This window comes from Dendrobium catenatum, unplaced genomic scaffold (genome assembly GCF_001605985.2).
Source record: "Dendrobium catenatum unplaced genomic scaffold, ASM160598v2 fragScaff_scaffold_1583, whole genome shotgun sequence".
Classification (NCBI taxonomy): domain Eukaryota; kingdom Viridiplantae; phylum Streptophyta; class Magnoliopsida; order Asparagales; family Orchidaceae; genus Dendrobium; species Dendrobium catenatum.
The window spans coordinates 1,057,532-1,080,512 of record NW_021320045.1 but is presented as its reverse complement, the minus strand read 5'-3'; the positions used below and the strand labels follow the sequence as shown (position 1 = coordinate 1,080,512).

Here is a 22,981-nt window from a genome sequence, read left to right as displayed (position 1 = left end):
GGTAATGTCTTATCTGCAAACCCATTTGCCTTCTCAAAATTTATTCTGGACTTAATATGTTAAAACTCCCCTGAGAAAATAACGGGGGAGGCTGGGGCTGAATTTTTAGAGCCCACATTGTGCTTGTTGGGATCTATGATTTACATGTAGTTCCTTGATTCCATTATATTTATGGAGGCAAAAAAAAAAAAAGGGAGAGAGAAGATAATAAATGAATTTATGCTTGCAATAAGTGTTTTTCATTTATCTTTCACTTCTCGTCTCAGCATCTATGGCCTGAGTTTTTTATTGCTTTTCTCTTCACAAAGATAAAATTAAATAATGAATAAAATATTAAGACTTGTTTGAAGGATATTGATGAATGATTAAATATTTTGTCAGTATCATCTTTTTCACTGATTAATTATAACGTTGATTTATCTTCTTGTCCTCGTCACCTTCATTAATAGATCTATAAATAGAGGTTGAAGTGTTCGAATCTAAATGTTATTCATCTTCTTCTTCCTTTCTTCACTATTAGAGCTCTGTAACTAATTTATACAAGATGATGAACATTCCCAAATATAAAATAGGAATAGCTAAAGAAGAAGTGCTAGTTAGTATCTTAATGGGACGTTGGAAAGAAAAGTTTGAGGCGGTGGAGTCGAATAGGATGAAAAGCCTATTTGATTCAACTGAGATTGATGACTTCGTGTAAGGCTCGCTTGAGCAGTCCACCACCTAAAGAAAATTAAGGCATATTTTTTAGTTAATGGGCGTTTTTCCCGCAACAGAGAAATTTGTCTGTTCTGGTAAACTTTTAATTTAAATTAATTGGGTAAAAATGAGTAAACGCATTTTAAATTTTTTGTTGAAGGCGTCCCTGACTACTCTAAGGGATCATACAGTTGAACAATAAAAAAAAAATTTCATGAGGTTATCTTAGAAATATTGTAATATATTATTCAATGAGCAAGCTTTTTAGATGAAAACCTTGCTCTTCTCTTGATCAAGAGATACTAGAGATGTCATCAAGTACTCCAGAGAAAACAAATAAGGTCGCTACAGAGGTGCCGTCAAGTAATCAATTAATTTTGAAGAATATCACTATGTTGGCCGTGGTTAAGGGAAAGACGCCATCATCAAACTTTCACAGTTGCTTGCTCTTAGGTTGTTCTTTTGAGTTTTTTGGAAGTGAGCGAAGGACTGACTTTGAGTTGCTGTTGATATAATCTGTATTTGAAGTTATTTTACTTGCCCAATAATAAAGTTTTATTTGTGATAAGTTGTTTCTTGATATTGTCATTTCCCTTTGCTTACAAGTACTCTTTTATATTAGAATCTCATTCAATCTTCTTCTTCTTCTCATCTTCTTTCTCTTTTACGGTCATCACAATTACCTTGATGAAGAACTACAAGCTTTTTTCAAAGATTCGAGTTCACCGAGTCTTCAATGGTGTCGCTACTAAGAGCCAATTTTTGTCAACTTATGGACATATTCAAAGATCTTCACTACCAAGTTCATCAGCTAAAGAAGGGCAAGTTCCCCAACACCTTAAACGACTAGTTATGCTACTATTAAGAAATTTTTTATTAAGACTAGAGTTTCCCCTCTGCTTTGGAGCTGGTTGTGACCCCATCTCAGATTCTGCTAAATTCCTTCGTGAGCATCTTTTCGTTAATTTGTTACATGTGGATGAATAAGATTCAATGGAGAATTACATTCTTTCATCATTATTTCTTATTCAAAAGATTTCAAGGATGGTTGTGTTTTGTTCCCATCAAACTATGTGAGATTTGTTGGGTTAGAGAATAATATAGTATTGAAAGAATAAGTACTGCTTTGTGAGGACATATCAAGACTACCAATTAAGATAAAATCGGATTCTTTTACCAAGGAGAAACTTCTTGCCTGAATAAAGTGAGGTTGAGCACACCAACTTTTTGAAGATGAAGAAAATTAGCTTGACCTGTTGATCTTCATGTCATCAATAAGTTCCTTGCTTGTATTCCTCTCTATTTAATTATTCTTTGCTTGTGTTCCTGGCTGCATGTATATAAAAGTTTTAGTTTTATGCACATGAAATTATATATTATTTTTCAGTATTACTGAGCTGAGTTTGCTCTCAAGCTATTGAGCATGGATCATTTTATAAGTAATTGATTTAGTCAGATACGTGATATCAGAATAGCAAAATAGATTAATTTTATGAATGGCCAAGCAACTTCTAAATGTAACAAGCTAACTCCTTCACTAGATCATATTGTTTTTGTTGCAGATTCATGTAGAGGCTGCTGTTCAATCTGTCTATAGACAGGCTCTAAAACCAAGCAGTCTCACATGTTCAAAAAATTGTGAATGGAATTGCTTCACTTGATAAAAAAAATGAACGTCTATAGATTATTAAAGTGTTTGGTACTTGAGCTCATGTCTAAAAAATGTTAATGGAGTTTCCAAAAAAAACCAGCACTTCTAAAATGTTACTTGTTCTCACTGAACAACCTGCAAGTCAGAGCTGCAGAGAAGAAGAAAGAAAAGTATGCGCAGAAAGATCAATTCATCTTCGTGAATAGCAAAGGGTTACACTGTTTGTATATATAACAGTAAATGTAATCATGTATGATGGCAGTGGCCGTTAGTAGCAGACGGATTGGCAGAAGTAAGTGGTGAGAGTCCTTGTTGAGGTAGATGGAACCATATAAGAAGTTGTTGTTGCCGGTTTATATTAAGTACTCTAACATCCCCCCTCAAATTAAGCATTGATAAGTTTGATGCTTAATTTGTCACGAAGATCCTGGAACCTTGATGAAGGCAACGGTTTGATAAGAAGGTCGGCTGGTTGTTCCTCGGAGTAAATATGATGAAGGACAATCTCACCATTGGTAATGTGATGACGGATGAAATGATAGTCAATTTCAATATGTTTGGTCCTTGCATGGAAGACCGGATGATGAGCAATTGCCATTGCCGAGGTGTTGTTGCAGTAGAGAGGAGTAGGTGTTGTGGGAGGTAATTGAAAATCTGCTAGAAGACGCTGTATCCAAATAACATCTGAAGTGGCCGATGAGAGAGACCTATATTCAGCTTTTGTGGATGTTTTTGTGACAGTGGCTTGTTTCTTGACACACCAGGAGATGGGAGTCGTTCCTAGGAATGTGCAAAAGCCTGTTGTAGATTTGCGGTCGTGGGGGTCGCCGGCCCAGTCGGCGTCGGAGTAAGTACGAAGCTGAAGAGGGGTTGTAGTTAACGGTAGGCCGAAATGAATTGTACCTTGAATATAGCGTAGAAAGCACTTTAAAATGGTGGGATGGTGCATGTGTTGGCAGACTTGATTGGCTACATAAGCTATGTCCGGCCTGGTAATAGTAAGATAGTTGAGAGAGTCCGCAAGCCACCTGTAGTAATGAGGATCGGGATAAGGTAGATTGGCATCTGAACTTGTGGAGGCCTTTAAAGTCATAGGCGTAATGACTGGCTTGCTGTGCTGGAGATTGTCCGCTTGAACCCGAAAGAGCGTAGAACTGTAATAAACTTGTTGTACCACTCACGGGGTGCTTGTTTGAGGCCATGAATGGACTTGTGTAGTTTGCAAATCGGGTTTGAATGCTCACGGTCTACGAACCCGGGTGGTTGCTGCATATAGACTTCATCATGGAGTTCACCGTACAAAAAGGCATTAGATATGTCAAATTGGAGTGTCTGTCTGCCTCGATATTGTGCTATTATAAGCATGATATGAATGGTGGGCATTTGGCAACAGGACTGAAGGTCTCGTTATAGTTAACTCCAAGTTCCTGTTTCAAACCTTGGGCTACTAGTCTGGCCTTGTAGCATTCTACCTGACCATTTGGATGATATTTGGTTTTGAAGGTCCATCTACATCCAAGAACTTTGCAGTTAGGAGGAGGTGAACCATTGACCAGGTACCTTTTTTTTTAAGGGCAAGAAATTCTTCAGACATGGCAGCTCTCCAGTGGAGTATTTGAATTGCTTGATGATGTGTGGTGGGAGTAGAGTCATTTTTTAAGGAGGTTAGAAGACTAAAGATGGGTTTGGGATGGTGAATGCCGGATTTAAGCCGTGTCTGCATGGGGTGATTTGAAGTCTTAACGGGTGGGTTATGTGAAGTAGAAATTTCATGAGAAGGTGTAGAAGTCGTTGAAGCCATGGGAGCAGATGTATGGAAATTGTCTGGATAGGAAGTGGAGGAGGAGTGTGAGGTATCAGGAATGTTAGATGTTGTAGAAGGTGGCTGTGTTTGTGGTAGAGTTGAAGTGGGAAGGAGTAGGTAGGGAAAGGTATTAGTAGGTTCTGTAGATGGAATGGAAGTGTGGGAGCTAAGAGTTTGGTAGGGAAAAATTTGTTCGTAGAAAACGACGTGTCGAGAGATGTGGACTTTTTTGGTAATTGGGTTGAAGCATATATACCCTTTATGTGCCGTAGAGTAGCCGATGAAGACACACTCTTGAGAGCGAGGATGAAGTTTGGGGGATGTGGTTGGTTTTAGCCACGGGAAACAGAGACATCCAAAGGTTCGAAGATGAGTGTATGTGGGATGTCGTTTGTGAAGAAGATAGTAAGGTGAGTGATTTGCACAGATTTTGGTTGGGAGCCAATTAATAAGATAATGTGAAGTTAAGAGAGCTTTGGCCGATAGGTTGTGCGGAAGATGGGCTTCATGAAGAAGGGTTCTAGTAGTATTCAAGAGATGGCGGTGTTTCCTTTCGGCAACACCATTTTGTTCTGGAGTATAGGGACAGCTGAATTTGTGAGTTATACCGTGTTCAGCTAGATATGCACGAAAGGCATGGCTTGTGTATTCACCTCCTCCATCTGAGCGGAGAGTTATTATATTGGAGTTGAAAGTGTTAGTGATAAATTTATGTATCTGTTGAAATTTTGACAAGGTTTCATCCTTTGTGTGCATTAGAAAGAGCCAGCAGAAGCGAGAGTGATTGTCAATAAATAAGACATAATAACGAAAGCCGTTGAGAGAAGGTACAGGTGCAAGACCCCAAACATCCGTGTGTATTAACATAAACGGTTTAAGTAAATGAGTTGAAGAAGAGGGAAAGGATAACTTATTACTTTTAGCCACATTACATGATTTGCAAACAAAAGAAGACAAAGAAGTACATATAGATGAGATATTCTTAGATAAGAGTTGCTGAGTTCTGGCGTTGGGATGGCCTAGGAGAGAATGCCAATTGTTGGTAGATGAGGTAGTTGTGTGGAGAGCTTGAGGTTGGAGAACTGTGTAGAGTCCGTTACGGAAACGTCCACGGATGAGGATTCGGTTGTCCAGAAGATCCTTGATTAAGAAACTGTGTGAGTCAAAAGAAATGGAGCAATTATTGTCAGCTATTAGTTTGTGAATAGAAGAAGATTATGTGATACTAGAGGAACGTGAAGTAGATTTCAAAAATATAGCTTACGATTAGAGTCGGGAAGTGGAAGAAGGCCTTGTCCGGTATTGTGGATAGGGAGAGAGCTGCCATTGGCTATTGAAACTGTTTCAGAGCCCATGTATGGAGTTAATTGCTACAGATTGGATGCATCCGGTGTGAGATGCGTGGAAGCCCCTGAATCGAGTACCCATTCATTGATTGAAGTTGGTTGCTGGGTAGCCTGCAGGGCTCTTGGTGTAGAAGTCGCGGGATTGGTATAGGCAGAATTGTAACGATGCCAGCAAACAGAGGCATTACACCCTGTTTTCCCGCATATTTGGCAAATCGGCTTGCCTGACTCGGTGTAGACATTGCGAATGGGAGTGGAGTTTGGCTTGAATGGAGCTCCACGGCCTTGACCTCCCCTGTAGCTGGTGCGTCCTTAAGGCGTGTTCACACGATTTGTATAGAATGTTGTAGTATCAGCTATCGGAGTAACGTCGCATTGGACGTCTGAGTGAATATGTATTTCCTTACTGCAGAGGAGCAAATACATCACATCTAGGCTTATAGGAAGTTGGCTGGTTTGAATAGATGTCTTGAAGGAGTTGTAGGAGGGAGGAAGTCCATTCAATATGTGAAGAATGATTTCTTCAGGGTCAAGCAGAGAATCTGAGGCAGCAATGTTGTCAACCAGTGCCTTTATCTTGGCCAAGTACTGCATCATTGTGAGATATCTCATTTGTATATGATACAGCTCGTTCTTCAGTTGTATTACACGGGACCTGTTGGTCGGTTGGAGACACAGCTTAAGTGTGTTCCATATGTCTCTAGCAGATGGTAGTGTTAATATGTTGGGTAGATTGGAAGGTGAGATAGTAGACAGGAGAGCCGATATGAGGTTTTGATCTACTAGATTCCATTGCCGAAGTTTGCTGGGACTATCTTCGGCAGAAGGTTTCGGGGAGCTCCCTGTAAGGTGACCGTCGAAGCCATGTGCCGAGAACAACTGGAAGATCTGAGGCCTCCAAATGAGATAGTTGTCACTGGTGAGCTGATTGGAGATGATGAGTTTGAGATTTGTCATCAGAAACTTAAGAGGAGCTGGGATAGTTAGGTATTCCTTTGCAGAGGTTTGAGCGGTAGTTGGAAGAGTCGAGCCCGATTGAGCTACAGTAGAACAGCTTTGATCCACCATGGCCGGAAGAGAAGAGGGATTGAGCGCTATGGCTCTGATACCATGAACAACCTGCAAGTTAGAGCTGCAGAGAAGAAGAAAGAAAAGTATGCGCAGAAAGATCAATTCATTTTTGTGAATAGCAAAGGGTTACCCTATTTGTACATATAACAGTAAATGTAATCATGTATGATGGTAGTGGCCGTTAGTACATATGGCTTGGCAGAAGTAAGTAGTGAGAGTCCTTGTTGAGGTATACAGAACCATATAAGAAGTTATTGTTGTCGGTTTATATTAAGTACTCTAACACTCATTACATTTTACAAATAATAAAACTTAGTAAAGGATTACTGGAATTACCTAATCCAATTTTGTCACCAATTACAAGATCTTCCCATGGAATTTCCCATTCAGCTTCATCAAGCATTGGATCAATCCTGTTTGATCTGGATGGAGGCAAAGATATTGATGGATCTTTATCCTGCAATCCCTTATCACTCCCAATAAATCTATCATATGCACTAGGTGCTACTGAAGCAAAAGTCGAAGAAATAATTATTTTCTAAAATATTATTAATCATTGCCAAAACATTGAAAGTATTATTTTTAGAATACCATAAAGGCTAAAAAAACGACATATTGCAGCAGCACGCATTATATTCTTCTAGTTTTTTGAAAGGTTATGAACTATGACATATTGAAGACTTTGAAGGGTAAAACAAATACCAAATACATACTAATACGGTATGAAATTATTATATAATTAAAAAATTCAATAGCCCAAACAAAAATTGAAGATTGAAAACACCCCTTCAATTAAAAAGATTCTAATAAACTTTCCAACACAAAAATAATCATCATTTTTTTATCCATAAAATAGCAAATCTTCAAATAAACAACATAGGAAAAAATCCATAATTAATGGTCTCTGATGAAACAGAGTATTAACTGATAATTATTAATTAGAAAGTCATTTGCTTTTTCAATAAACCAGCTAAAGAAAACTTCCCAAGAAAACAGAGTAATAACTGATAATTATCAATCACTGAGCATGAGATATCAGAACATTAATGAAAATTTACAATTAAAAAACAAAAGATAAAATAATATCCATTGTTCTTAGGGGCTGTTTGGCAACAAGTGGGATTTAACTTTAGTGGGATTTAGTAAATCCTGTAAATCCGGATTTAGTAAATCTGAAATGTGTTAAATCCTGAAAACCGTTTGGGATGCCAAATGTTAAATCCTGAGAAACTATTTGGTAACATATTTCAGGATTTATAGCAGTTATGAATTTAAATATGAAGAAGATAATTATAACTTAAAAATAATTTATAATTTAAAATATATATGTGTTATAAATTTATTAAATATATTAATTAATCTAATTATATTAATATTTAATTACTAATTATACAATTAAGTTAAATTAGATAATTAATTTATGCACTAATAAACATTTAATTATTTAATTAATTATTAAAAATTTAAATTATATTAATTAAGTTAATCAATAATAACTTTTAGAGGCGTCTATGGTTTTCATTTCATCTTCTCTTTCATCGTTGTTGTTCGGCTTCGTTGCTTTGCAGGTGTATAGATTGCATGCGTCGCTTCTGCGGCTCCTTCGTGGCTGTTCGACTTCGCTCCTGCGGCGACTTTCTCGTCAACCCGGATCAGAAGTTACGACATTTTGATCGGAAGCAAGAACGGGAGCTTGCTGGCTGTGAAGGTAACTTTCTCCCTTTCGCGCGCTTCTTCTTGTAAACCACGCTTGGATTTACTAAATCCAGCTACCCCTCAGATTTACTAAATCCCAGATTTAAGCCGTAAAACCGTAAATCCGAGATTTACCGAATCTCAGGATTTAACACGCTCACAAAAATTGTTTGGCTGGATTTAGCGTAAATCTGACTTAAATCCCGCTGTAAATCCGATACCAAACAGCCCCTTAGTTATAATTACGACAAAGTAACACGAAACAGTTTTTAGTGATAACAATTTAATAGATATGTCAATCTTCAACAACTTAAATCAGTTTCCTAGCTTTTTACGCATCCATCAATTGAGGTTGCAATTCAAATACAATAAATTAAAAATAAATTAGCAAAGATTAAAAGATAGCATATGCCTCGCTTCATTCAATAATCTATCAATAAAGTACAAATTCCAATTCATAAAACAACAAAAATAAGACTTGATATAGATTTATTCAACTCTAGTTATATTGGTAACATTTTAAGCAATTTTAGAAAATAAGGAAATTGATAGAGTCAAAACCACATTGACAAATCTGTTGATTGCAAAAGGATATTAATCTACATTGCTATGATTCAATATACACTCATGCAAAAACAAACAAAAATTTCCATATAAAATTTTATAAACTTGAAAAAATGTTGGCATGCCTACAAATCTCTTCTCTAACTTGTGAAGATAATTTATCGATAGTGTTGACAGGATAACAATTACTGTATTTTTATGCAACCCTGGAGACATGGAAAAAAGATTAGTAATCAAATATAAGAAAAGAAATAAAATATAAAGAGAAAATAACTCACAGACCTTTCACTGCACCATCCTTTCTGAAAAACAGATCATCAACTTCTTTGGAAATGGACACAAACACTGTTAATGCATCTGTTGCAAATGAAAAAGTCCAAGGAGAAATAAATATTAAAAAGAATCATCCTATATATGTATATTCTTTTTCAAGAGTAAAGAGAATAGCAATAAACTTCTATCAACAATGAAACATATAGCCCATTAAATTTAGAAAGAACATCAAAGTTAAACTCTTTCCACAATAAAAAAGCTAAGATAACAGATGAATTTAAATAACACAAATTCAACTTCATCCAAGGTTTAAAAGTGTGTAATCAGGTATTGAGGCATTTTTCATTAATGAGGAGAGGCATAAGCCTCATGGCGTTTTGAGGCGTAAGCCTCAAAATCAAAAAATTGCGTAAACATAAAATGATAAATTTTGTATATAATAATAAGTAAATAATATATAAAATATAAAAAATGCTACTTACCACATCTTTGAGGATAAAAAGCAATGACATATCTCATAAGAACTCATAAGTCATTAACACTGTCACCAGTCATCACTAAGGGGGTCTTCATTTGAATCATCATTATGATGAACTGCTCTCTTCTCTTCCTCCTCTCCTATAGAGTCCAATATCTCCCAATCAGCTCCTTTCTCATTATCAGTTATCTTCCTCTTTCATAAATATTTTTGAGCAATATCATAATGAATAATAGTGTAATATATTAATAAAAGTCTAAGAAAAGAAAACTATATTATTTATATACCTCTTTTGATTTGTTCTTGAGTTGTGGTGGATGTAGATGTTTTAAGACCATCAAAGAAATCAACATTTAAATCTTCATCTTGTAATTCAGACGGCATCACTTCAATTTCATCATCTACAAATCACTCATCATATGCCACATCCTCGCAAAGCAAAAGATCTTCATCTTCCATTAATCCTTTTTTTTTCAAATTCCTATCTCTGAGTCTCCTATTATACATAATGTACACCAATGAATTCATCCTCAACGTCGACAAGCGATTTCTCCTCTTTACATGTACTTGGTTGTAGGTACTCCAATTTCTTTCATAGCCAAATGAAGAGCATGTCAAGCCCAAAACTATTACAACAAAACGCTGCAATTCTGAAGTTACATCACCAAATTGAATCCACCACTCAACTAATATTTATATAAGAGAGTTTAATTAGTGCAAAAAAATAACTTTTAAATAAATGTTTAAACATTAAATAAAATCACTTGGAGATCATTTGATAATTGTATCCTTTGCTTGTTGTAATTCAAAAAAAGCCTTCTTTGTTCCTAAAAGGTACCAATTACATGTCAGCATGTGATCTTTCAGTTGCATCATTTATTAGACGATTCATGCATTGATACAATTCCAACTTTATTTCAGGGTTTGTATACTTATTCTCTGCATATTGATACTGAGGGTTTAGGTAATAGCTAGCTGCATGCAAGTGTCGGTGAAGTTGTAGCTCCCACCTATCATCAATAATATTCTAAATTTTCCTAAAGCTTCGCTCATTGCCTCCTAAGTTGGAGGCAATCATCTCTTTGGCTTCATCCATGGCATTGTCGATGAAACCCATTGCAGGCTTCTTCTCAGCATCCACCATCGTTAAAATATGAACTAAAGATATAGTAGTTGTAATGACATATAAGACACTTTGTCAAAATCTATCATTTAAAATAATATTTCTAATCACTTTTCCCTCAATCTTCTTCACCCAAGCACAACTCAACTATTATGTAGATGTGAACATAGCCTTTAAAGGTTGTCTAGCATCCAGCATGCTCTCTAAGGTCATGTAAATAGTGGCAAATCTTGTTGCGGCTGGCGTTAGAATTTTTTCTTTGAAAATTTCCTCATAAAAGATAGAACCCAAGAGTAGTTGTAAATAAACTTGATTATTTTTTTTTTGCTTTAGTATGTGCATTTTTATGTTGAGGTAGCTCCCCTAGATTCTCAAGAATCAGATCTATGTAATGTGTAGCACATGGAGTCCAGTACAGATGTTTCCTCTTTTCCATAAGTTTTTTTACCTACAGCCTTATAAGAACTTACATTATCTATCACAACTTGTACAACCAAATATTCTCCAACCTCATCAACAATGTTATCTAATAATCTAAATATAAACTCAGCATCTTTGACCTGGTCAGATGCTTTAATTGACCTCAAAAACATAGTACCATAAGGATTATTAATGAGGATGTTGATCAGACTTCTATGTTTGATATCAGACCACCCATCTGACATAATTGTTACTCCTATTTGGGCCTAAATTCTCTTAATTTCTTCAATGCTTTTATCAGTGTTTTTTAACTCCTTCAAAATTCATATTCTTAAATCATACATGGTTAGAGGTTTGAACCCTCTCACAAATGCTCCAACTGAACGAATCATGTTGTAATAAGCAGGTGATATTGTAACATTAAATGGAATTGTATTTTTATAGAAGAATCTACCTATATCCTTACACACTCTTCTTCGTGCCTCCCTTGCATCTTCTGGGACCATCTTCTGTGTAATAAGAGTAAGCAATGAAATGTTAATAAAGGCTCATAAAATTTCAACTAACCCTCCCAAGTTCTAATCATATCTGCCACTCGTTAGTCCACAGCTAACAAAAATTATTACTCATTATAATTCAATATGTAAAACCTATTCTTCATCTTTTCAATTTATGCATATATTCTGCATATGATATGTGTATTTACTGCGTATTATATGCGTAAATGATACGTACTATCTACGTATGATCTATATATATATTTTTTAAAATAAAAATCATTGAAAAAAAATCTTTTTTCTTTAAACAATAAAGAATGTCTATGTACAAAATAAAAAATAAGGATCAAATTAAAAAAAATTATAATAAATACAATTTACAAGAGAATTTATGTACATTATATTAAAAAAATTCAACCAAAAGAATTTTAGATGTAGGGTCGTAGGGGTCATAGTGCCTTGCTTTGATGTTTAGACAAAATTATGCAAATAGAAGTAATGCAGTATTTGACAAAATAAAAAAATTTTTAAACCCTTTTTACTTCAGAAATAAGTCTAAAAAATCTTACCTTATGTCCAGGCTGCATTACTTCTATTTGTATAATTATGAGTTACCCTAAGCCAAATGTTCCTGCATTATATAGTGAAAATTTAAATATTGAACAATAATAAGCAATAAAATGTTAATAAATGCTCAAAAAAATTTAACCAACCCTCCCAACCATATCTTCCACCCATTAGTCTATAGCTAACAAAAAGTATTACTTATGTCACGACCCATCAGTCCTTACAAAGTTATCTACTAAATCATTTAATAGTAATTTATAAATATGGATAACTATGCAATTATGCGTATATTCTGCATATTTTATGCGTATTTTGTGCGTATATTATGCATATTCTTAAAAATTATTTATAAATTTATTTTTTTCCTTTAAATAAAAAAATATATCTAACTCTAAACCTTAAACGCAAATACCAAATACTAAAATCCTTTTAAACATCATATTTCTTATTCCTCATCCTTAAATGATAAATTAAGATCTCTAAACCCTTTGTATTTGTTCAAATACATTCAAGACTACAAAATAAAATTATAATAATCACATTGAGTCAAAAGTGTAATAATAAATTTAATTTCAATATGTAAAACATATTCCTCATCATTTTAATTTAAATAACCTAAAAATATAAATCTATCTACTTAATTAAATCATATAATAGCAATTTTATAAATATAGATAACTACGTAATGTATGCGTATATTCTACGTATTTTATGTGTATTTTATGCGTATGTTATACATACTCTTAAAAAATATTAAAAATTATTTATTAAATTATTTTTTCCTTTAAATAAAAAAAAATATCTAACTCTAAACCTTAAACGCAAATACCAAATTCTAAAATCCTTTTAAACATCATATTCATTATTCTTGATCCTTAAATACTATCCACCAAGATCTCTAATTAATCATTTGTACTTGTTCAAATACATTTAAGACTATAAAATGAAATCATAAAAATCACATTGAGTCTAAAGTGTAATAACAAATTTAATTTCAATGTGTAAATCATATTCCTCATCATTTTAATTTAAATAATCTAAAAATATAGATCTATCTACTTAATTAAATCATCTAATAACAATTTTATAAATATAGATAATTGCATAATGTATGCGTATATTCTACGTATTTTATGCGTATTTTGTACGTATGTTATGCGTATTCTTAAAAAACATAAAAAATCATTTATAAATTTTTTTTTCTTTAAACAAAAAAGAATGTCTAACTCTAAATCTTAAATGCAAATCCTAAATATTAAAATTCTTTTAAACAATATGTTATGCGTACTCTATGCATATGATATGCTTATGATCTGTGTATGATATGCATACTTTCTGCGTACGATCTGCGTGATTTATACGTATGATCATTAAATAAGTTCTTTTTTCATCAAATTATTGTAAATAACATTTAGACATAAATAAACTATATATGTGAAAAACTAGAAGAAAAAAATATATTCTTCAAAATTTAGAAATAAATAATTTACAAATAATCTGAAAATAGAAAAAACTATTATTTTTTCAATGATTTATAATAAATTTCATATGCAAATTCCGCCCTATACTTTGACATGTCTTCTTGCCAACTTGTACAATCAGTCCAATCAATGTTGCCTTCAAAACTTATCATTTTCATATATTTACAAACATACATTCCACAATCTATAGAGTTGGTCTATTTTGGCACACCATTAATGATACAAACCTTCTATTTTCTGATATTACTATCAAAAGATCATTTCATGTCAGAATATAGGGTTTTAATATGAAAAATACATAGAACAAGGACTAATTCTGTAAATTTTAAAAAAATTAAAGAGTTCATCAGTTTTATGATTTTATCAAACACTTACGATTTTTAGAACAACAAGCCTATGCTCTTTGATGCGCTGGGGCAACGAGTCATAAAATTTTCATCTTTATTCTTTCAGCAAACCAACCAGAAGGATCCAGTGCAAGGATTTAATGATTGGCTGTAATAAAATATTATTTGAAGTAACAGAAAATTTCGTTATATGGTCGATTTGAATTCTGGACAATTTTTCCCTTCCTTTGTTATTCTGCAAGTATAAGAAGTAAATGTAAGAAATGGAAAATAAATATTAAAACTTATGTAAAACTGATTAACTGAATACTAAGTTAATAACCCAATAGACTAGCGAGATGTATAAAAATGTATGGTACTTGTCAGATATAAGGTTACACTTCTCATTTAACAAAAGGGTGAAAATATCTATATGTTCATTTCCTAAATAATTATCGCTTAATAACTCATCAATGTCAGCTCTAGAAATAATAAGGTTATTAAAAAAAATGAAACATAAACATACGCCAAAAATTCACATAGAATATGAATATCATACGCATAACACACGCATACCATATGCATTTCATACACATGGCATACACATAATATACGCATAACATACGTATAATATATGCATACCTTACGCCTATAATATGCATAACATATGTAAAACTAAGAGAATTATGAGTTCATAACAGTTGCAATTTTTACTTTTGATTGAACTTCTTCAAGCATTCATATATAAAATTTCTCTTCTCAGAACTCATACTCAAAATACCTTTTATAATTTACTATTTTATTTGCATAATCAGGAATTATTTGAATGTCATATACTAGCAGTGGTTCATTTGGATTTGGGTATAAAATTAGTTGTATTTTGGCTGCGATTGTCTCATTTTTTGGATGAGATTGACTCATTTTGGGGGATTGGTTTATTAGGGGGAGGGATATCTGATTTCAATTTCTTATTGGAAGATGAAGAGTAACTAATAGATCATTTCTAAGGAAATAATTTGCTCTGATCAATGTAATTATTGAACTTGACCTCAATATCTTTTAATCTTTCAACTAGATCTTCAAATTTTCTGCTCAGCCTATTTTAAAATTTAAGAAAGAGTTTTGTGCATATTTTTTGACAGGATTTGATTATTCTTTCTTGGAGAGAATCCAGTGCTTCAGCGGAAAAACTAAAGTATAGTTTCTGAGGAGATTGGTGAGGGTCTTGCTGAGGAGGTGGGGTATGATGAGGAGATTGGGGGGTTTGATTGGTGGATATTTCATGAGGGAAATCAGGGGATGGAGGGCTGTCTGATGGATATGTCTTGATGTTAACTATATCAATTTCAACCTAGGAAACTCCCTTGAGGATATTAAAAATCTGACTTTTTTCTTAGATTAACAAATAAATTAGTGATCACATCTATAGTATAAATAATATCATCGGCCCATCGTTAAAAATGAAGTCTTTTGTTAGTATACATAGGAGCATAAAAAGAAATATATTCCAGGAATCAAATTTGCATAAGTTGAAAGAAAATTTTAATAAATGAATTATAAAAATAAAATAAAATTTTGAATGAATTTAACAGTTAGCACTTAGCACTCACAATTAGCAGAGGTACAAAATCGTTGATGTAACATGCTGGCTTCTTATTTAAAATCTTGGAGGAGGCCTTATTAAAATCTCAAATTAAAAATTTCCTAATCGACCCCACCCATTTTATTGACAAAAAATTATTTGCATTATTTGATATTCTTTGAAACAACCGAGGGGTTTTAAAGTTGTTAAGTTGAAAAAATAATTTTGAATATAAATACATGATGAACGTTCTTAACATAATCTTAGGGGGGGGTTTGCTTATTCAACTCCAACATGTTTGTCTTAATTTCCAATGATATAATTGATATATGTGCTAAGGAAAGTCAGAATATTTCTTCTCCTTTATTTGGCAGACCAGTAAGAATGGCCACTTCATCAATAGTGAAAGGAATATCTTTAAGAATTAAGCATTGCTTTGCAATATTCCACCTTGAGACCAGCTCATAAATAAGAGGGACATTTTGCTCAAACCGAAGAAATTATAAAAATTGTATGATCATTAAACATTTCAATGTGTTCACGACTTCAGGAGAAATTTGCTGAGCAAAATTATCACAGATTATTCGAAAAGTTAAAATATAGCATCGATAGGTAATGAGATAAATATATATCTAAAAAATAAAAAATAAAAAAATATAAAAAAGTAAATAAGTTACGCACAATATACGCATAGATTATACACAACATATGTAAATATCACGCACAACATACGCATATAGTACGCACAACATACGCACAAACACGCACAGTATACACACAATGTATGCATAGAGTACTCAGTGCTTATATACAGCGTACGTACATCCTACGTGTAAAATTAGCACAAGCTATTCTATTTTAAAAGTTTAGGGTTTAATTGTTAAAAACTTAAAATTTAGTTAGGATTTAGATTTCAAATTTCAACATAAAGTCATAAATCCTAAATATAGAGAAAATATAACGGCATCAAAGTATCAAACATTTAAAAAATTTCAAGAAGGAATGCATACATATAGCGTAAGCATAAAATACTAAGATATTCAAAACCATAAACTCCTACACATAGCATAAGCATAAAATACGCATAACTTGAACAGAAAATATACCAGCAAATCACCTTTCTCTTTGGAGGTGACGACATCTGAGAAGGAGCTAAGTGAATGCTTGAAATTTCTCCCAAGTGAATGCTTGAAATGTATGACGAAAATTGAAAATTGAAATGCCTCGTGAACTGTGAATTTTTTTTTCCATTTAACCTTTACCTGGGTTTAAATGTTAATGCACATCGACATCTCACTAGGCAATCCATGACTCCACATCGGTAAATGGGAGTCCGAACTGAACAAAAATATATTAGGTTATTTTTTTTAGAGGCAGTGCCTCAAAAATGTGAGGCGAGGCGTGCTTTATAGCGCGCCTCAGTAAACTTGAGGCGTAAGCCTCAAAACCTGAACTAATTGAGTGGGCTTTGAGGCTTAAAGGGACTATATTGCACTGAGGCGTGCCTTTTATTTTTTAATTTTAAACCATGACTTCATCCTCAAACTACAGATGAATATTAATGCTACATTTGTATAACTTAGAACCAAGTAAGAAGCAACATAACCCAAATCAAATCTTTGAACTATAGCTTCAGAATGCATCTTGAATGCCAGCTCTTCTTATGTCCAAACTATATAAGTTTGTCAATCAAACTTAAGCTTTTTAATTCCATATCAATTCCTTAATGTATTTGTAGAAAGTATGTCACTTCAAGTTTACAAAAAGATAAAAACTTTTGCACCTTGAACTAGATAAAATAGCTTGAAACATTTATAATGAACCCGTCGTATAAGAACCCATACTTCCCCAGCCAAATATAATCAAAAGAGTACTAAACCTCTCGTCGCCTCCAATGGGTTCGTACAATATTCTCTGCCCAACTCAAAAAATGCACCCCTCGCCGACGTTTCAGTCCTCTATTTCAAAAAAAAAAAAAAACTCCGTTAGTAAAAGAGCTAAAAGTTAGAAGAAAGATCGAAACTTGTGAGCAAACAAGATATATGGGAAAATGAATGAAACAGAACTAGCCGACCATCTAATTCTGCATACCAAACATTGCCACATCAAACAACAATTAGGGATTTTCAGTAGCTTCTTTTGAATTTCATTTGCACTCGGTATTGTGATATCCAGAGTTAACTCCAAGTAGAGCTTTTTTGAAGCTTCAAACAGACAATCCTGATGGGAGACTGGTAGGAGCTTGCCCAGGCCGTGATCGTTGGGCTTATATTCTCTTATCTCGTCGCCAAGCTTATATCAACGGTTATCTGCTTCCAGCAAGGTCATCTCAAGGTTGTCATCGAAAAGGAACCGGTTGGCGAAACATCGGAAGCGGACCAAGCATTAGAGGAAGTTAATAAGAAACACGCTGAGGTCCAAAACTCCTTGGCCTCCGATAGTGACAGTTTTAGGGTCAGAGGTGATGATTTTGAGGATTTTGTGATGGAACATAGTCTTTTAGGGGAGGATGATGACGATTGGGAAGGAATCGAGAGTACAGAACCTATGGGAAAAATGGAGCATGCGAATGGAGGAGTATGGAATGACAAGAGAGCAGAGCGTGTGGGAAGAAAGGACACGCAGGGTGCAGAATCAGTATTTTGTGTCAGAGGTTTTGTAACCCGCTCAATTTGAGCGGGTTTTGAAGTATCCCGAATGGCGCTTCGAGGGATTACTTACGGTCTGCTCAAAACAAATCAAATCACCTAATTTATGAAATGCGTTATTCTGCATACCAAATAGCTCCTAAATATCTTTAGGATGCCGAATAAAATGAGTAATGAAATTTACGAGTTATTGAAATTAATGATGTTTGACTCCAACAACAACAATAAAAACATTATCAAGCATTAATCTCGCTATGTGGGATCGTCTATATGAATCTTTTTTCTCCATTGAGTCCTATTAAGAGTCAAATTCTTATTTAAATTTGATGTTTTAGCTATATAAAAGGTTATTTCAAGTCTTAAGCATCTCTTATATCCTTAGATAACTCATTTCCTTGAAGGTGCCTTATCTTTTGTCAATGTTATTATTGTCATATTGATAACTAATTTGACTCACCAATACCAATTACTCACTCGTTATAATATGGATTTTATCGCATTAGGGGGAAGTCAAATTCTAGGGTTAGACTTTTATTCCAAAGGCGATATTTTAGAGAAGACACTATGCTTGAAATTTGTCAAGAATATAAGCTTGATAATTTGAGTTAAATGATTGTACATGGAGTTCTAAAAAAATATTTTTGAAATGAGTTTAAGAATGCAAATTAGGATTTTTTTGTTTTTAGGTTCATTAGGCATTCTTCTCTTAATTTTATGACTTGATGGAGGAAAATAGAAGATGAATTTGTTATTTACAGACTTCCCATGTATTTTAGGGCTTTGGGATTCTCATGTAGGGAGTAGTTTCATAGCTTTCATATTTCACGATGAACTGAGATTTCTCTAATCTCAAAAATAAATTAATTTACCTTCCTTTTCAGTTAATCGAGTATTCAAGAAAAGTTTCTCTAATGAATCTAAACTTTCATATAAGTTGGTCATAATCAAATAAAGATATTTTATTTAGATATCATTTTATAACACTATTCCACTTAGAATAGCATTAAGAATTTTACATTGATTAAATACACCAAGAGTAGTGAGTTTTGTAAGTGAAATTAAATTGTCCCTTGATTTGTAGATTTTATAATGCTCCAAATTAATGTAGATGATGACTAGTGATTCTTATGATAGTAGCAGATGAGTGACTGAAGTGAGATAAGGTGTGGTGCCCTAGGATCTAATGGAAAGATTGGTCTTACTTAAATATATAATTAATGAACTCATCCAGCAATTTCAAACAACTAGTGTTACTAATATCTAAAATATATAAGCATTCTAATCAACTTTCATTTCAATAAAACATAATTACCTTAATCAAGAGCAGGAATGTCTATACATTAAAATAAATCAACTAGATTATAAAAATCAATACCTTAAACTCAAAGCTCAGAGAATTCTTGTCTAAACATGATCTACACCACTAGACCCTTTTTTTTACTGAACTATTAAAAGAAACATAGTGAGCTCAACTAGTTAAGTAGACATCCTTCCTTATCCATTATAGATATCAATATCCAATTCAAATGTTTAAAACAATTTATTGAAGAAAGAATAAAGACCTGAGAAATAATTAAAGAAAGAGCAAAACATGAACTTACCAGAATTTTAGTATGTACCTGATTACGTAGCTATCACTTTTACACATATAATCATTTTCACAGAAGTTCCCCAATTTAGTATAGAACACTTTTTCTCAGAGATTCATTCGCATTTCACTTTCAGTTTCACTTTTCCATCAGAAATGAAATAGAAGTTCAGAGTTTGATAGTGCATAATTTAAAACAGTTCTTAAACATAAGCCATTATAACATTAACATATGAAATGCAATGATTATAATGCACATGTCCTGATGCCTTCTTATATCTCCAATTATACTTATTTCTTTCTTTACCTCCCACACCTGTATATAAAAATTAAGGCCAAAATCCCTCAAATACTTGCATCGAGCATATGAGGCCAAAATAGTACTTATAATGTTACTGAACCCCCACACCTGCATATAATAAGTGGGACAAGAATCTCTCCCATATTTATTTCTGGCAGATAGGAAAATGAGAGTATATTTAGGGCCTTTGTAACAAAATATATGTTAAAACATAGTTTTCATAACTATAATTTCATATCTTGTATGCTTTTGATGATTCCAAAATATTGTTATATTGACTACTATTTCTCCTAACATATATTAGAAATATTATTTTTATTATTTGTGTGTACTAACATTATACTCCAGACATTTGAATACTTCAAGTCAGATTAGATTATGGTTTACTATTTTTGAAGTCTGTACTTTTATACTTTTTTTTTTAGTCTAAGAGAGTGTGATTGTAATTAGGTAACCATAAACACACATACTGGGGGAGTGTAAAAATTTATAAATTTTCAAAACTAATCATACTGTACTATCTTGTATTATACATGATGTTTGGCTTGAGTGTACCTCCAGAAAGTAGTTAACCAAACTATGCTAGGAAAATATTTAAGTCCTATTAGTACTGTACAAAGTTAGTTTCATATGTACGCCTTCCAGAGTACAAAAAATACGCATAAATTTGCCCTAATGAACTTCTAATTTTTTATGAACTGTTTGTACTGTACGATCATAGGTTCGTATAGACAACATCCAGAGTATAAAATAGTTACGTATCTTTTTGTCCAGATGAACAGATAAACAAAATAACTAATGTTTCTTTCCACTTGGAATTCATCATTCCCGAGTGAAAAAATAGATTTAGAGCATTCCAAAGATCTTCCTTGATGATGTCCCAATATCTTTTATGAAAGGAGTAAGTAATCCCATCATGCCTAGGTGCAATATAGTTGCCAGATTGTTTGATAACTACTTCCACCTCTTCAATTGAAAATTCTTTATTTAAACACAAGGTATCCTCTTCATCCAGATGGTTGCATGGTTCATTCCATCCTTCCAAATAACACTTCCTATATTTCCACTTATTTTGAAAAAATCGAATCAAGTACTTTCTATTTATAGCAATGCACTGTAGTATATATTATTATTTTAAAGAATGAGAAGAAAGAAAATTATTGATGAGTTTTCTATATATTTAGATATTTGTAGAAGCTATGTGGTTATGCATCTCATTGTGTATTGGTAGAAAAATCTGAAAACAAATTCTAGAACTAGATCCTGGGGTTATCCGTTGCGACTCAACGCGATGAGATCTATCCCAGTTGTGTTGGATCATGACATCTACCTTCATTTATCATGTGTCCCTCTATCAGGACAACACGAATAGTTATCTATACAATTCTCATAGCCATACCATGTGACTGGTCATCGCCAATAATAGCTGGTTTTCCTACCTCACCTCACATTCTCTTCAGTAGAGAACCCATGATCAAATCGACTGAGTCAATAGACACTTGCCCCTCCTCTGTAACAACAACCTTACTTAGTGTAACCTCCTCCTTATTCACAGCCCCCATGCTAAAGGGTACTTGTGCCTTCTTATTAGTAGCTTCTAGGAAGCTTGAATACTAATACGAATGAAAGGGTCTATCTCACCAAAGGGTTTATAGCAATAAATTTACATTTACTCATGCTCTTCATTTTGATTTTCATTTATCTGACCTTTTTGACACCTTATATTCAAAGGATTGCATAAATTATGAAACTAAATATACACTTGTGAAAACTTGTGCATGTATCAGTCTACAGGTGTCTTGTAGGTCATTTTTCAGTTTAGCAATAAAAGGATATGTTCATCTCTAGAGCAGTTGATTCGAGGGAATCTCTTAAGAGTGAGAAAATAGCTTAATAATGGAGCACAGCGGACCAGTACTGGCTACCTCTTCCAGGTAGTCGCCTCTAGGTGAGAGAAACCTTAGAAGTTTCTTTTTAGACAAACAACCCTCGATTCATTTCATCCATAACAAAGATTCCCAAATGTGATATATCCAATAACTAGCATTATACACCACCCTTATGGACATCTCTCACTGTGATGCCCTAGAATCTAATTTGAAAGAATTTTTCTTTTAATCTATTAATAAACAATATTTAGAGCTATATAATATCATCTATTTATAATAAATAAGAAAATAGATTCTATAATTTTAAGCATTAATGTATATATCTATAATCAATCCCAAAAATCATATATAATATGCATGATCTATATAATCATCACATATCTACTCTGTCATGAATACAAAAGAATAATTATAACAAAAACAATTAGAACTTAAAGAATCCTAACTAACCTCACACCCCTGCTCCCCTGCCTTGGCCTAAAATAATTTAATCACATATAATGAACCTAAAAAGTTTAGCATGTTACCAAAACCTACAACTAAATTCAAAGCATGGTAAAGGAACGATATGTATGTCAACAGTTAAATCCTAATAGTTGTATTCATATGATCATTGAATCAATATAGAAATAATAATTCATATGCAGTAATAATATAATATATAAATAGTAGGATGTTACAGTACTAAAGCTATTAAAGTAGTAAAATAAAATGAGTGTCAAATCTATAAAAAATCGTCATATTCCTAATATCAATCACTACATAAATTGTATAAAGCATCAAATCAAAATGTCGGTAAAAATTGTTGAAATTGAATCAATATAGTAAAATCATATTGGAATATACACATGCTATCTAGTTATTCTATATCACATTCTTAGCATTTTACATGCTTGGTATAAGTACATTGAATAAATATTCTTAAAAAGTATCGATATTGAGATTAGTAATAATAATAATTGAATGACAAAAGTAGTTAAA

At 33.1% G+C, this 22,981-nt stretch overlaps 2 protein-coding genes and 1 pseudogene across 4 annotated transcripts; 1 reads left to right on the top strand and 2 right to left on the bottom strand.

The window, feature by feature from the left end:
* Positions 1–2,732: 2,732 nt before the first annotated feature.
* LOC110101041 (retrovirus-related Pol polyprotein from transposon RE1) lies at positions 2,733–3,440 on the bottom strand. The gene has a single exon (XM_020828806.1). It carries the CDS (start codon positions 3,438–3,440, stop codon positions 2,733–2,735), a length of 708 nt encoding a protein of 235 aa, XP_020684465.1.
* A 3,249-nt stretch (positions 3,441–6,689) lies between these two features.
* Positions 6,690–17,790, bottom strand: LOC114581182. Of its 3 annotated transcripts, none has more exons than XM_028700727.1 (4): positions 17,666–17,790; positions 17,454–17,532; positions 9,110–9,184; positions 6,690–7,075 (listed from the first exon to the last, which is right to left on the bottom strand). In XM_028700727.1, exons 1-4 carry the CDS (start codon positions 17,678–17,680, stop codon positions 6,858–6,860), a joined length of 387 nt encoding a protein of 128 aa, XP_028556560.1. In that variant the 5' UTR covers positions 17,681–17,790; the 3' UTR covers positions 6,690–6,857. The 3 variants fall into 3 exon arrangements, with proteins under 3 accessions (XP_028556560.1, XP_028556561.1, XP_028556562.1); XM_028700728.1 differs by having other exon boundaries at positions 6,690–7,072; XM_028700729.1 differs by lacking the exon at positions 6,690–7,075 and adding an exon at positions 8,006–9,033.
* Positions 17,791–17,797: 7 nt separating this feature from the next.
* LOC110101043 lies at positions 17,798–18,256 on the top strand (annotated as a pseudogene).
* The last annotated feature ends 4,725 nt before the right edge of the window (positions 18,257–22,981 follow it).